At 40.6% G+C, this 15,434-nt stretch overlaps 1 protein-coding gene and 2 long non-coding RNA genes across 6 annotated transcripts; 2 read left to right on the forward strand and 1 right to left on the reverse strand.

Moving 5' to 3' along the window:
- On the forward strand, positions 3,352-7,434 carry LOC110434524. Of its 3 annotated transcripts, none has more exons than XR_002452028.1 (4): positions 3,352-3,725; positions 5,214-6,444; positions 6,539-6,638; positions 7,136-7,434. It is a non-coding gene; the product is annotated as an uncharacterized LOC110434524 (long non-coding RNA). The 3 variants fall into 3 exon arrangements; XR_002452029.1 differs by having other exon boundaries at positions 3,353-3,725; positions 5,355-6,444; XR_002452027.1 differs by lacking the exon at positions 3,352-3,725 and having other exon boundaries at positions 3,732-6,444.
- LOC8075691 (50S ribosomal protein L29, chloroplastic) lies at positions 7,830-9,414 on the reverse strand. Its single transcript, XM_002454206.2, has 2 exons — positions 8,996-9,414; positions 7,830-8,178 (listed from the first exon to the last, which is right to left on the reverse strand). The coding sequence occupies exons 1-2, from the start codon at positions 9,335-9,337 to the stop codon at positions 8,035-8,037; spliced, it is 486 nt and encodes a 161-aa protein (XP_002454251.1). The 5' UTR covers positions 9,338-9,414; the 3' UTR covers positions 7,830-8,034.
- On the forward strand, positions 10,536-13,870 carry LOC110434491. Of its 2 annotated transcripts, XR_002451996.1 has the most exons (6): positions 10,536-10,982; positions 11,926-12,082; positions 12,215-12,285; positions 12,577-12,667; positions 13,001-13,124; positions 13,530-13,870. It is a non-coding gene; the product is annotated as an uncharacterized LOC110434491 (long non-coding RNA). The 2 variants fall into 2 exon arrangements; XR_002451995.1 differs by lacking the exon at positions 13,530-13,870 and having other exon boundaries at positions 13,001-13,419.

Raw genomic sequence — 15,434 nt, forward strand, 5'->3', positions numbered from 1 at the left:
CATATGATTGTTAGGCATGAAATAGTATATAATTGCATAGGTATGGTGATCATCTAAATGTTCAACGCATATTAGTTGAAGAATTGTGCACCTGCATATTTTAAAAGTTAGGACAAAGGAATTTAGATGACACAAAACTCAGAAATCATATTCCAGAACCACAACGGACTCAAGTCATCAAGGCTGCCATTTACCAGCAAGCAACAGACTAAGAGACCAGTCCTCTCTTCTGAAGAAAAGCTTGTGTTATATTCAAGTTCTGAATGTTTTCTTGAAGAAATGCTATGAAGTAATCCACAATAGAAGAAAACTTCTAAAATGCTACTACTGTGAGAAGGAAACTTGTCTTCCCAGGCAGTTATAGGGAGTTGACTGAAACCTGTTGTGTCCAAAGAGCGACAGAAAGCAAGTAGCGCTGATAGGAAGCATCCAAACAGCTAAAACATATGCTGCTGTCACTGATAATATTTAATTACAATAATCATGCATCAATCAGGGAGCTTTTCTGAAGCAGTAATATTGGTTTTCCTTAGCCACTTGTCCTTATGTCCTTGTCAGAGGCCGAACATCTTTCAGGTTCAAACCATTTACAGGTTAGTTTCTTTTAAAATGGTATTCTTTCTTATGAGCAGGTAAGAGCTGATGCCTTTTCCTCCAAGATATTGACGGCTAGCATTAACAAACTCATTTCAAATCTCTAGCAATAACAGCACAGCTTTACCTGACACTGACAAGTGTCAATTTACAGTTGTTTTTTTTTTGTAGATCAATGCTTAAGCTTTTTGGGCATAAAGTTGAGAATAGATTGTGGTTCAATTTTCATATAGCTGAGGATACTGGAACGAGGAAGCAAACCAAGACACTAACTAATTTATGATGCTATAGGTTAGACACTACATTAAGCTTTTCATATCACTGAAGTAAACCAACATGGAGGTACAGAGTGATTGGAACTTGGAAAGAAAAAAACATATAAGACAAGCTGTTAGTATCCGTCGTACAATATTCAGTATTTCAAATACCCCAGCATGATCCCAGTGCATACTTGTCGGTGAGGGTATAGAGTGCAATGCGCTCCTAAAGAGAGAACTTATTTAAACAGTAATATCCTTTCCTGATGCAAATTGCCAACAAGTGATAACATTTAGGTATAACCAGTAGAAAATAATCATGGAATGTGAAAAGAGTTTGTGGTAGTAAATAGTAATCTTATTCTGGTCCTGCATGCGAACATTTTCTTGTTGCACCTTTAATTAGGAATTTGGTATTCTTCCTGTTAGAGTAAATAGGAATAGTACCATATTGTGTACCCACATAAGGTGTTAGTCCTATGTACCCTATATAATCAACTCATGAGACTCAATGCAATATATCAAATATTCCACCAATTATATTCTTCTTCATGGTACTCTAACATCCCTCCGCAGTCACAACGGGAGCGCTACAGACGGTAAAACTGGAGAAGAAGCTGATAAATAACACTTCCCATCCAATAAAAGAAAAGGAATATGATATTTGTCATCTATCCATTTGGAATCAATGTAAAGAAACATACAACAGGATTACAGGAAGATGGGTAAAAAAAAACAACTAATGTCAGAGAGTTTTGCGTAGCTCTGTAACTTGAAACTGCACATACTGGTTTTGACACCAGAGTCTAAATTGCTTTCAGCAGTGTTGTTCTATTGTTCTGACATTCAACCACCTGTAAAACTGTCTTTTTTATTACTGCCACATTGCTAAAACTAGTTTGTATAAATAATTAAATACAACTAAAGTTTTCTGCCAGTTTTTATTATTTTCAGAAAATACAAAACCACCTTTGAAACCAACTACAGGATTGATAGTTTAGTCGCCAAAGATTTCTCGTTTTCGAGTTGCATGGCCAAAAACAAACTCAGCCAATAGTTGGATGGCCAAAAATGGACTTCGCCTAACAGGACATAGAAGTCAGTTGACAAGGGTTTTTCATATATGTCTATCATTAACTATAGCTGGTTGTAATAGGGCATTACAAGGACAATTTAATCAGACCACTTATCAGACTCTATTTCTCATCTACCCAAGGAATTCAATACTAGCACATCGCTACTGAAATGTCATGGCATGGAACTTTTCATAATTAAAATACTTGAATGGAGCCATGGAAGCATCTAAAATAATCAAGGTCCAAGACTCCAGTCACAGTACTAGTGCTGACTATACACCAGTACAAATAGTAACAAGGATCAAAGCCAGCCCCTCTATCATCTACCATCTTAAGCTAATAAGGATATTGAAAATGAGGGAAGTTACAGCTTTTTGCTAAAGTTCACGGGCCTAATCATAAAACTTATGATACATCCAGAGATCCAGCCTGGTAGCTCTATCCAGCAAAATCTGCAGTGCATTGTAGAGTACAGTATAGGAGAGAGGCCCATAAGTCCAACATGCTTTGGTGGCAGTTGTACCCAGATACACAGCAGCAAGACTGGCTGGATAGTATCAGAAATCTAGGTCGCCGGCACAAGAGAAGAAAAGAACACCACTTTCAATTGTTCGATAATATGATGAAATTAGGTAAAAAAAATTACTGCAATTCCAACAAAGATTATATGTATAAGCTTAGTTATCTAGTTGAATGGTTCAAATTTTCAGTCATATTCTTCATTTGGGCTAACAGTTTTTTTCATAAGACGGAGAGAATGGGTCCAAATAAAGTGAGCAATATCGACATTGTCTGGTCAATATTTACAGATGCTTTGTAAGCTACTCCCTCCATTGCAAATTGCAAGTCGTTTTGGCTTTTCTACATTCATAATTTTTAATATGTATCTAGACACAGTTATTTGTTATGTTCTAGACACCCTTTTTTTCTATAAAGGGAATGTTTATGAAGCAGTGATATAATTCATAACTATTGAAGGTCACTACCATTTGAGGAACCCCCCCACTTCATATACATTGCTCATTTCCAATCTCTGGTGCCTTAAGATTCATTGATGGCACTGTAGAATTAGTACTGTTCCACTAATGGTCTTATATGGTCAGTCTCACCAATGGATGTTCTGAAGATATTGGAGGTTGGCAAAGGTATAGTCAAGCAATAGAATTATATACCAACAGTATAATGAACTAATAGGACTCAAAAACTATATTTGAAACTACTTTTTGTATTCATTGAAATAGAGGTATGAAAGCCCTAATTAATTAACTATAACAATTATATGCTCAACCCTGGCATCTCCAAGTGGCCACGTCACCCTAAATTCAGGCGTTGAGCCACGTCACCCCGAATGAATTTGCTTGGCCAGCAAACGGCCACGTCGCTCCAATTGAAGCCGAATAAATTGATGCCTCCTCTTCTCAAAAAAAAAAACACGGCCTCCTTCCCACACCCGGCCTGCCCTCCCGCTCCTCTCGCTCCTGCTCCTCTCGCAGTGCGCCGCCTCTGCCGACTCCGCCGCTCGCGCCCGTCCCCTTGCCCGCTCACGCCTTCCCTCCCTCTCCCTCTCTACCTCTCTCTTTGGCCGTGCTGGCACAGAGGTCTGGCCTGGCGCGGCCATCTCCACGTACGGCGGCGCCGCCGCCGCTGTGCGCAGCAGCCGCGCCAACAGCCACGGTGGTGCCGTGGTGGCCGCCAACGGGCACGGTGGTGCCGTGGTGGCCGTCTCCCAGCACAGCGCGGCACGCGGCTGCCTCCGCCGCGGCCTGCTCCCTGCGGTCCTCGCATAGTCCCCTCCTCGGTTAGGTCCTCCCCTCTCTCTCCTTACCTCTTCCTACCAGATCTCCCCTCCTAGCGTTCATGGAGGCTTGTTCCCGTTTGCTATGGATGGGGATCTATATGCACACGAACTGTGTCCCTGTTCTACAACAAACCCTAGCTGCCTGTCCTTACCTTTTCGCTATAGATTTGGCTGCAAGTTTCCTGGTGTTTATTGATGTGCATATCGTTATGAATTAGTAGATATTTTAAATGTGTAGTTAGCTACTGCTTAAATCTAGAACAACTCTTAGTTCTGACATAGGTGTTTGCTTCATCCAACTTCATGGTTGTCTTGAGTGTATTTTGTTTCCGTGGAGCATATCTATTTTAGGCCAAGCAGGTAGTCACTATTGTTACCAGCTTGTTCACATTTGATGTCTGAGGCTGAATTTATCATGTTTTAAGTTATCTATGTATAATGTAAGTGTTGCCATATTGGTCAGCATGTGGCACCGTGGCATTAGTCCCAAGTGCTCATAGCAAGCAAATTAGATCTGACGCCTTTTTCATGCTACTATTAAGAGATTTCACCAATTTTTTAGAATAGCAGCTCTACATCAGCTACAGTGTGTGTGCAAAAGTATTGAATATTTGCCTATTAAGATATTTTGGTTTTGTGATGAATTTTTTTTTCTCGCTTACAAGCATCTATGCCAAAAAGGTAATTTCTCTTTCAGAAAAATAGGTTCGTCTTGCAAATGTTATCTAATTCTTTTCATGGATCTGACACGGCAATCCATTTCTTAAAAGCAGAACAACACCCTTAACATTGCTGTAAAGATTTATGTGAACTCTTGCTTAAAGCATCTAATTGCTCACATGATAGAACACTTTCACGTTTACGGTCCACCCAAAGTTGTCAATTTATATTATATTGGTCAGTATTTATAGATAGAGCTAATGGTGGGAAAAAAAAGAATCGGATAGACCTCGCTAAAGTGGTTTAGCCCTATATTTAGGCCTTGTTTAGTTCCCAAAATTTTTTGTGTTGGGGTACTGTAGCATTTGTTTTTATTTGGTAAACATAGACTAACTAAGTTCAAAAGATTCATCTCACGATTTACAGGTAAAATGTGCAATTACTTTTTGTTTTCGTCTATATTTAATGCTCCATGCATGTGGCGCAAGATTCAATGTGATGGGGAATCTTGAAAAAAAATTTGGTTTTTGGGATGAACTAAACAAGGCCTTATGCATGTTGTAGCTGCTTGTTGCGTAAACACCTATGTGTATAATCCTAATTTTATTTTATTTTCTTTGTGCCTGCTTGTTACTCATAGACTTCAAGAGCTTGATTTAAGGAAAACATTTGTATTCATGTTTTTACGCCTTGACCTTGTTCGGCCAGCTTTACATGTCTGCTAATCTTTTTCTGAGCTTCAAGAGAGATTATCAATATGTAGTGTAACTACCTTTTTCTGCCACTATTGTTTGATAATAAGTCTTGCATGTACCTATATTTGAACAGGTCAGTTACAACCAGTCGGGCATTAGGTGACATTGGTTGCCTTATACTTGGTTATGTCTGCATTTTCCTTCACCACCTGATATGTAATTTACTTTATGGTTTACACTTACACGTGTTGCCTGCAAGTTGCATTATGAGCAGATTATGAGGATTCCCTTCCTTCCAATTTATTGTGGCGTGAGTGAGCTCTCCACGCTTGTGTGCGCTGGGAAAGACCTTTTTCTCCTGTGCTTCCTCTCCTTGCCATTGCCAGGACCGGGTTTATGTGTGGATCTGGCTCGCCGGCATCGCTGGAGGAACCCACACCGAAGCATCTAGCATATTGCACATGCTGAAGGTGCACTCCCTCCGCTTATCACCCTCCCCTCCCTTTACCTCTCTATATGCACTGCGAGGATCTTGCCTCCCCCCTCTCCTAGGAGCTTGTTGGCTCCTATGGTTCTCTTGTTTTTAAATGTACGGATCATGTGTACAACCGATATCCTTCATTTTACTATGATGATTAGTTGTTTCTTTCTTCATGTTATCTACTGAGGTTTTGGGATTGTGCAATGATGATTTTGTTACTGAGACAATGGAATTGTGCAATGATGGATGATTATTTGATTCTTCCATGATTCTTGCTATTTGCATTAGTTTTGTGATGGCAATGTCATTATGGCTCAGCGGTTCTCTTTTGCATGTGCTGTTTTGTCTTTATTTAGCCCTACATTTTGTGCGTTTGTTACTGAGCATAATTCCATTGTCAATGATGTCTTTGATCACATAATTTGTTAATTGTTACATTACAGAGCACATCCCGTTGCCAATGATGCATTTATTCGGCATAGATTCATATAGTTGGGTGGTTGCAATGGGACCCTTTGTTTAGGTTTGGTGCAGATCTATCCTCTTTGTTTTCTTCCTTATATGTTTTGGTAGCTTAACCTGCACTGCGCCTGCTGGTCAGTACAATTTGGTGGTTAGTATATTGTGCCCTTTGTACTATGTTTACCTCAGTATTGTTTTTTTGTTGCTATACGTTCTAAATGCAAGATAAAGCACTGCAATAGGAATTTTCAACCATAAAAAACAATTTACTGTGCTCCACGTGGAACATATATCTTTCTTAAGTCTTTATCTTGCTGTAAGTTCCATTTTCCATAAAGAGGTTGGTAGTGTGTGGTTTTCCACAAAGGGTTGTTCTCGATTGGTAACCTTATCTATGTGAACCAAGGCAGCATTAGCAAAGGTAAGCTTCTTTGTGTGACCCAAGGCTTGCCAATGTAACCTTCCTTCTCCATATTTGTTTCTCCTAACCCCTTGTTCTTGGTTTTTTTCCTCAGGGCAACAAGATATGAACAACAATTTCATATGCCGGAGAGAGATGGATTAGGAGAAGGAGCGAACCAATTTAATGATGGCGACAATTTTTTGATATAAAAGGTATTTACTTTATGGCCATCCCTTGAGTGCCATCTGATTCTCTATCAAATGGTTTCTTTTTATCTGTAGGCTACTTACTAAGAACAATCCATGAGAGGATAGAGGGTGAATCTCAAAGCATTGCATTAAAACTAGATATACAGCTGTTTTCCTAGCACTTTAATTCATAGTCAGTCTGCCAAGTCATTGGGGAGAATTAGATTGCTGCTTAGTCATCATTCTGTTGTGATTCTTAGATTCTCAATTGAATTCGTCGAATGCCTGCTTTTCCATGATGCTCACTAGGTTATACATGATGCTTACCGGATATCGCTAAGGTAATTTTACCAGGGCTCCTTGTGCTCTCTGGGATTAAACTCTACTCAAATGATAATTCTATTACAACATCCTCCTCTGTCCTCCCACTCTTCACACAACCCTTCCTTTTGCAAACAATTCATATTGAGTATGTTTTAATTATTGGTTCACTTTATTTATCTCATTCCATCGATTTTCAGGAGAGCCAGACATGAGCAAAGTGTGCGTTGGTCCATGTAGAGTGCATTGCCTACAAACAAGATATATGTTTTACCTCCAACTCTTAAATGTTCACTGGCGTCGCAATTGCTATCTTCGCATGTAATCTATTGATAAGTGGATTTTGTTTGCATCGCAAGTTATTGAACCCGGTATGAAACATTCATGGCCAGAGTTTCATAGGGCTATACTTGATGTTTTGATTGGGTACAGCTGCTGAGCTTTTTAAGAATTAATATTCTTGCAACTCGTTTTAACATGTTGTTCGTGTGCTTCGTTATGGTGCCGCCTGCTTGCCAAACATGTGAGGTCCCATTGTAAGATAACTGTTTATTCAAAATTATAGCATGTGATGAAGATTTTCCTCAATAACTGTTTAATGAAAATTATAGCACACGATGAATATTTCTTGCACATCAAGAAGATATATCCTGCATATACCCGCATAGACTTGAAAATGATCACCTGTGCTCGCGCGCAAATGCGCGCGGCTTATACTAGTAGGACATCAATTTGATTTGATTCAGCATGGCAAGAAAGCATGTACTTTCAGATGCAAATGACTGGTCATTCTCAATTACTGGATAGCATGCATGTCTAAAATGCAGTTTCACCTTCTTTTTTTTTTGGAAATAAAAAGTGGAGTTTCACATGTGAAGCAGATAAGAAAATTCATGGATAACACAGAATGAAGCGTAAACTTAAATAAATCAAAATTTACAGAAGAGACTAACGACTGAAATTCAGACTTGGATACCAATGCTTAGCAAAATGTAAACATGGAATACATAACAATGTAATAAGGGTTGAAATCACAAAGGAACCTTCCTGCAACACTCGCATGAAACAACTTTTGCAGATTGCCCTCTTTTGCGGCTTTCTACGCCTCTTTGTTCTCCCTTAGAGATGGTGGTGGTCTGACCACAATGCTCTGCTTCCATTTCCTATCAAGTTTCCTAGACAATCTCTTGTTGATTCCTTGTTCAATTTCCCGCTCTCTTTTCACAGTCAGCATACGAGCAATCTGAAGATAAAAATTTGAGTAAACAGAGATTTCTAAATACATGGTTAACTGAAAAGGAAGAATAGGAAGTGCAAAATCAGCATTAACTTGACAAATTCCTTTCTCATTGCTATCTCATTGATTGGGCCAATTAGAGGAACAAAGGTTTTAATCAATCTGCAGCGAATTGTTTGTTCTAGGCATGCATGTGTCTAGTCCAGTGAAAACTGAAAAGAAGGTGATAAATATGATTCCCAGTCATCTTCTTGTAACTTGTAACACATTTGTTTCTATGCCATGCAGGTCTTTCTTATATATTGTGATCAATGTCCGTATCATTCTGTGGCTTACAAGATTCTTTTATCTACATTCAGAAGTCCACAGAAACAAAAATTCTATCCATTTGCAGATCAGATTGTCATATAAACATATAAAGATCAAGATTTGGAGTATCCTTGTAATCAATTAATACAAAAGAACAGGCATAGAACCTGTCACAGCAGCGTTGTGAGAACCAGTAAGATTTTAACTTATAATTTAAGTTCCACCCATAAAATGCAAGTAACTGCAAGTATGGACTTTCCACTTGATATCATATATTAAGTGATCAGTCAGGAATCCCTTTTCTTTGTTATGACTGAGTCAGAACTCAAACTATCATAAACTCTCTATCACTGTATAATACAGATCGTAAAGTGAGCATATGGAGCAGGCCCCGTCAATTCATCCATCGTTTGAAAAAAGAAACTATCGATTTGTTTTTATGCTAATTTCCCAGATGAAGTCAACAACTCCGTCAACAAAACTCATACAGTAATGAACAGGGGGAGCAATGTACCCTCTTGCGCATGCGGCCGAACTCGCTGTTCTTGAACTCCTGGCGCGCCGAGCGCTTAAGGCGGAGCAGGAAAAGCTCCCCCTTGAGGTCGACCACCTCCTCCTCCAGCTGTTCCGTCGTCATGGCCCGGATCTCCTCCAGCTCCTGCTCCCTCTTCGCCATCGCGACCGCCGCCGCCGCGCGACGCTCCACTGGCTGCGACGCCGCCGCCAGTCCAGCGAACCGCGTCGCCGTCACACCACCGAAGCGGAGGGACAGGAATGCCGTGCGAGGAGGCGGAGCGGCGATGCCGCGGGCAGTGGAGGATAGGGGTGACGCCGCGGCAAGAGACATCGTCGCCATTGTTTCGCAGCGCTCGCGTTTTCGCTACCGCAATTTGGGCTCGAGGATAAGGGGATGCTGTGGTGGTTTATCTGTGGTTTCGTTTTGTATTGGTGGGCTGCCCGCACCAATCTTGAAGCGTGAGGCCTTGTAGTGGGTCACACACTCACACTACGTGTCACGTATGTCGGCTGGCAGTAAATCATGAGACAAAATTATTAAACCTAATTAATTCATTATTAATATATACTATGTTATTATAATGTTTTATTTTTAAATTATAGATTAATTGTGTTAAAAAGATTTATCTCACAAAATAGTCATAATTAGTTATTTTTAGTCTATATTTCATACTCTATGGATGTGTCCAAACATTCAGTGACATAAGGTGGAGAGGAACTAAACAAGGCCATACTCAGTGGCGGAGCCAGGAATTACATATAGGGGGGCCAACAAAAAAAAATCCAACTTGTCAAAACTAAGCATAACCGACGACTGCCTAGCTTGATTTATCGACTTAACGTAGGTGCTCGCATTTTCTATATGTATTTTAGGATCAAATGTGTTATTCTTCCCGTGTTAAACGACACATCTTTAACAGAAAGATGTTTGAGATGATTTTGTAAACCAGCTTGATAGTCGCGTCTCTACTTTTTTAAGGTGCTTCTTTATGTTTTGTGTTCCCCCCATCCCAAATTATAAATCATTTTAAAAATTTTGGAGAATCAAAATAGAAAGAATCACAAAGATTTATGTCATCAAATAGATATAATGTGAAAATATAGTTAATGAAGAATCTAGTGGTACTTAGTTGATATCATAAATATTACTATCTTATTATATAAATTTAGTCAAATTTAGGATGTTTGGACTCTCAAATTCATAGAATGACTTATAATTTAGAATGGAGGGAGTACGATTTTATTATCTAGAGAATACTTATAAGTATATATTAAAAAATTGTTATATTTTTCTTTTAATATAAATAAAAATAAATTTATACTAATAAAAATATTTGTTAACACATGTTAGGGGGGCATGGCCCCTGCCAGCCCCCCCTGGCTCCGCCGCTGATGATAACGTCCTTCTATCTCTACAACTAAAATCTCTGTCTCTACAACTAAAATCCGGCGGTTATCGGCCCCCCCCCTCCCCCCTCCCGTGGTTTCGCCCCCCCCCCCCCCATGGTTTCGCCCCCCCCCCCCCCCTCCCGTGGTTTCGCCCCCCCCTCCCGTGGTTTCGCCTCCGCCCCCCGCACCCCTCGGTCGCCCCCAAGCAAGCAGTTCCACCGGCACCCGCGGCCCGCCTCGCCTCGCTCCCTTCCTTCGTGCGCGGCAGCAGTTGCATCGCGTGCCTCCCCAACCCAAATCGCCGGTCCCTGCCACGATCTGCTACCGCATCAGCGCCCCACCGCAAAACCCGTGCTCCCGCCCCATCGCGACTCCACCGCCAACGTCGTGACTCCGCCAGGCCACCGCAAGGTGGTGCTGCTGCCGGTGCCCGCCGCTCCTCCCCGTCCTGCACTGCTGGGCGATCTAGGCGCGGTGGCGCACCCAGCGGCGTAGTCGACGCGGAGGTCGACGTCTCCGAGCGGGCGCATCGAGACGACCGTAGTCGTAGGGCTCGTAGTTGCCTCATCGTCATGTCTATGGTCCCCAACCCCCAGGTCCAGCATCTACGATCCTTTACATTGTGTGTTCCAATCGATGTTTTTCTTTCTCAATACGCTGCTACTGTTCTGCTATATTTTGGATATGGTTAGACATTGGAATGATTATCATCCACTTGGCTCCTTTCGTCCCCGGTTGATTTTATTCTGCTGCTGTTGCATGGCCTCCACTAGCACATACTGGGGAAGGCATCACTGGTTTGTCAGTGCAAGACTGTACAGTTTCAGTTCTGTTTTGTTGTGTGCCATCTTGCTTATAGTGATACTTAGTATGTTGTCCCTAGATTCAAGAATGACTTTGTTGTGGGAGCCTTTCAGGAATGACGGTTAGTAAGTTTCCCCTACAACCCTGGTTGTAGTCAGATTCTAACATGTGAGTTTATTTCGGGCTCTTTTCTTAGTTGATTGATCACTAAGATTGATGTGGACGTAGTTAAAAAATATATTAATTAATATTTTCCTCTTGGCAAACAAGAAGCTAAACAAAAGGAGTTGCTAACTCTGATGCTGTGCTGGTGTGAGTTGGCTTGAATGGCAATTAGGTCTGGTTCAGAGTTATTATTGTTTTTTGTTGATTTGAATTGGTGGATTGGTACAACTGCCATTACAAACATTGTTTTCTGCATGATCTGAGGTACAAAAATGTGTGCCAAGCCATAGAGTGGAAAATACAATATATGTTTGTGCTGATATGTATAACTCTGTGCAAATATGTTGCTTTGACTTTTTTTATCCATCTGAAATGTCTCTTTGCCAGTTTGCCATATTCTGAAGCTCTCACAATATCCAAATTCATTTGTTATGATTTTTCTCTGTCTAATTTAAATGTGTCTGCCATATTCTGAAGCCCATATTCTGAAGCTCTCGTAGTCCACACATTTCTGATTAAGACTCCTATTAATTCACATGTGTTGATTTTTTTATTTTGGCATTTATGTAGGTAACCTTGTATATGTCTCAACGTCTTTAGGAGATGCTCACAAATTATCTGAATCCACCATCCACAATCACATCCATTGGTCGGGTCTAGGCGCATACCATTCATTGAAATCAGAACCAGAAACTCAAGCATGGTCTATCCACGGTGGAACAGAGAGGTGTGGCTCCTATAGTCCTATTACTGAACCTGAACAAATGCAACCTTTTAACCCAACTCCTTTGTGTCGAAATGTTTGATTCATGCCTCAGTTTTCATCCCATTGTCAGCTAATGAATATAGCCATGTGCAGGCATATAGTGAAGGTGAATAACAACTGACTTGCTTGATACCAGAGATTGTAGTATAACACCTTGGCTAAAGGTATGTCCTTTTCGTTGAGTTACTCAGAGCATGAGATCCTAGACCATATTTCCTCTCAGTTCTCTGACGTTAAGTTTGTTCCTAAAATTATGTCATGGAGTAGAATTTATAATGAATAAATATACATGGAGCCTGACCACCTATGGATTGGAATATGATATACTTCAGTGCCTAAATCAGAATCGTTATCTGTCTGAATTCAATCTCCGGTCTGAATTGGTTAAGCACATATGTTATCCTTTGAATCATGTATGACACTTTAGGATATATTTTCTTCGTGTTTCTTTGCAGTTATGTGCTTCTCTGGTGGGACGATGTTATAGTTAGTCTCTACAAAAAGAAGCAACAATGGTAGCAACTACCTAATTGGTAGCTACAGAAGGTATTGCATTTAATAGTTATTAGTCTACCTCAACAATTATTCTTGGCAGAAAATAAAACTTGCACCAGTTGTCTATTCACTTATTACTAGGTACATCTATGCATTACACTCCATTCCAAATTATAATATGTTTTAGCTTTTCTAGATACATATTTTTTTCTAAAAACTCAAAACATTTTATAATTTGGCATGGAGGAGGTTACGTATAGTAAACAGTTTTTTCTATAGTTATAGAACATGTAGTGCACCATGCCTATAAGATGAATATTGAGTTTCAAATATTTGAGAAAATGCCTATCTGCTTTTAAATTGTCTTTTAATCATGCTTCTCAGCTCTATTCTCTTGAGCTTCCATCCAATCACGTCTGCAGCCATGCAGAAAGAAGCTCGAGGGTAAGCAAGGCATCGTGGTGGACCAAGTTGTGCAGCCATCACCATTCTTTGCTCACGAAACCAGGTAGGAGGGAGGAGGAAGGAGGCAATGACATAAGCTTACAATTTAGCTTAAACATCTTACCTGGTGATGTTATTATTTCAATATTGGCTTAGAAGGATACACTTAGCTAAATTGAAGTACTAAGCTTTGTTCGCGAGATGTTTGATCAGACAAAGTGTTTCGGAACTTAAATTCAAACAATGTTGCATATAAGATATTTCTGCTATATGTGTTAGTTGGAAATTAATATATATAGGATTATAACCAACTGGCAAAATTTGCTCTTGAATGACCTTGGAGAAAATACAATGTTAAAGAGTGCACATGGGTAACGTTGCTTCTCTTCTTATGTTCCTTACATCTTTTGTGTAAATACCATGTTATTCTTAAATACCATATTACTGAGATGCTCCTTTTCAATTACAGATTCTTATACCACTTCAAACGGTTACAACATGCGGTATTTATAATCTTTTTGTTCTAGACATGTCTAGAAGAGCTCTCTACATAGTAGACCAAACTCCTAAACCTGATCTCTACAAGATTCAACCACTAAAAAAATATACAAACAAAATTCAAAGGGTTTCCACTGTCCTAAATGAAGTCATGAAGGTTTCATGCCTTTGGTGGCGAGTTGATTTAATCCTCTTTGACCATAGAGTTGCAGAAGTCAACCAATTTGAGTTAAATGGATAACTACTTTTACAATAGAAACTATTCGTTCTTATATTCTACTATATATATATAATAGTAATAATTTAATGCTTCCTCAGGGACTTATCTGGTTATAATGTTCTACTTGCCATGCATGCTTGGAATGGTAAAAGGATAGAAACATCCATTTGCAATAATGTGAGTATTAACCTTTGTAAATAATTATTCTTTTTTCACCTCATATATTTGTTTAACTATAGCTATATATGTGTATAAAAATTTGACAGGATAATTATGAAGTGAGGAAGCATATATTGCTACACCTACTCACATATACCGGAAACAAAAATATAGCCAACATACCGAAAGGTGTTCGAGATTTGAACGCTATATTAGTCTCACAAGCAAAAAACAATGAACTGTTTCTTATTTTTTCTCTATCAGTGTGAAGTTAATAATGTCGTACTTGTTTCTTTATTTTAAATATAAGTAGATTGAGATGTGTGTTTTAATATTAATTATTGTTATATTAATTGTGATGATATGGAAATTTACGTATAATTTGTTGTGCGATGTGTTACCCGTAGCAACGCACGGGCACTCAACTAGTAAAAGTAAAGACCCGAAGCTTATCGTCTCCGGACGTTTATCGCCCCCCTCCCGCGGTCGTCGCCCCCGCCCCCCACCCCTTGTGCTACCCCCCACTTGCCTCGCTCCGGAGAACCACTACGCGTGCACGACGCCCAACTCCCACCTCGTCTTGCTCCGAGGAACCGCCGCCCCTACGCCCTCGCCGTTGCCATGACCATCGCCGGCTACTCGTCGCCCTGCCTCGGCGCATGTTTGACGCTGCTCCGCTCTCTGTGCCGTGCAACCGCCGCCACGCTCGCAAGCCGCCTAGATCCACAGCTCCCTGCGCAATAGGTCGCCATTGCTCCCCGCGCCTTCGCCCTCGCTGTTGCGCGCGCCAGCCCGACGTGTCCGTTGTCTGCGTCCGTGGAGCGGAGTGAGGTCCTCGCCTTTATGGTTGCAGAAAGCACATTCAGGCCTGGCCGCCATTGAATACCCGACTAGACAGCCCCGCCGTCGAGGTGATCTCGCCGTCTTATTGATGGTCGCCCCTGACCGTGCTGACTGAGCCTCGTTCCGGCCATTAGATTGGCCGTCGGTGCTCGACGGTTAGAATCTGTAGTTAACCAGTGATTGTCATGTCTGAACTCTGAATATGAATGATAATTTTGTAATTTGGCCATGCAATTATCTGGTTCTCTTGATAAAGTGATAGACGGCTCTGTGACGTGCTGAGAGCCTGCATCCTGCTGCGTGTTCGCACTAGACAACATGTTCATGATATATTGAAGTGCAGTCTTTTAGGATTTGAATTTGTTGAGTCAAACTGATACATTGTGAAGCAGCGACCGAGTTTGGTCTTGCAGTCATTTAGGACTTTGCAAGTTCAGGTGATGTCCAGTCTTCTTCCCTTTGACAAATTCAGTATTTGCCTACCACTTTTCGGTCCGACAACTACTATGATGGTCATCAATCTATAATACTACCTTCTTGCATCATCATGAACTTACTTTATTAGTCATTTCCTATGTCTATGGATGTCAAAATAACCTCCTAATCCATCCCCTACCTTGTCAAAATAACTCAGTTTATAAGAATTCCAGTGTC

The sequence above is a fragment of the Sorghum bicolor genome, chromosome 4 (assembly GCF_000003195.3).
Source record: "Sorghum bicolor cultivar BTx623 chromosome 4, Sorghum_bicolor_NCBIv3, whole genome shotgun sequence".
In the NCBI taxonomy this organism is placed as follows: domain Eukaryota; kingdom Viridiplantae; phylum Streptophyta; class Magnoliopsida; order Poales; family Poaceae; genus Sorghum; species Sorghum bicolor.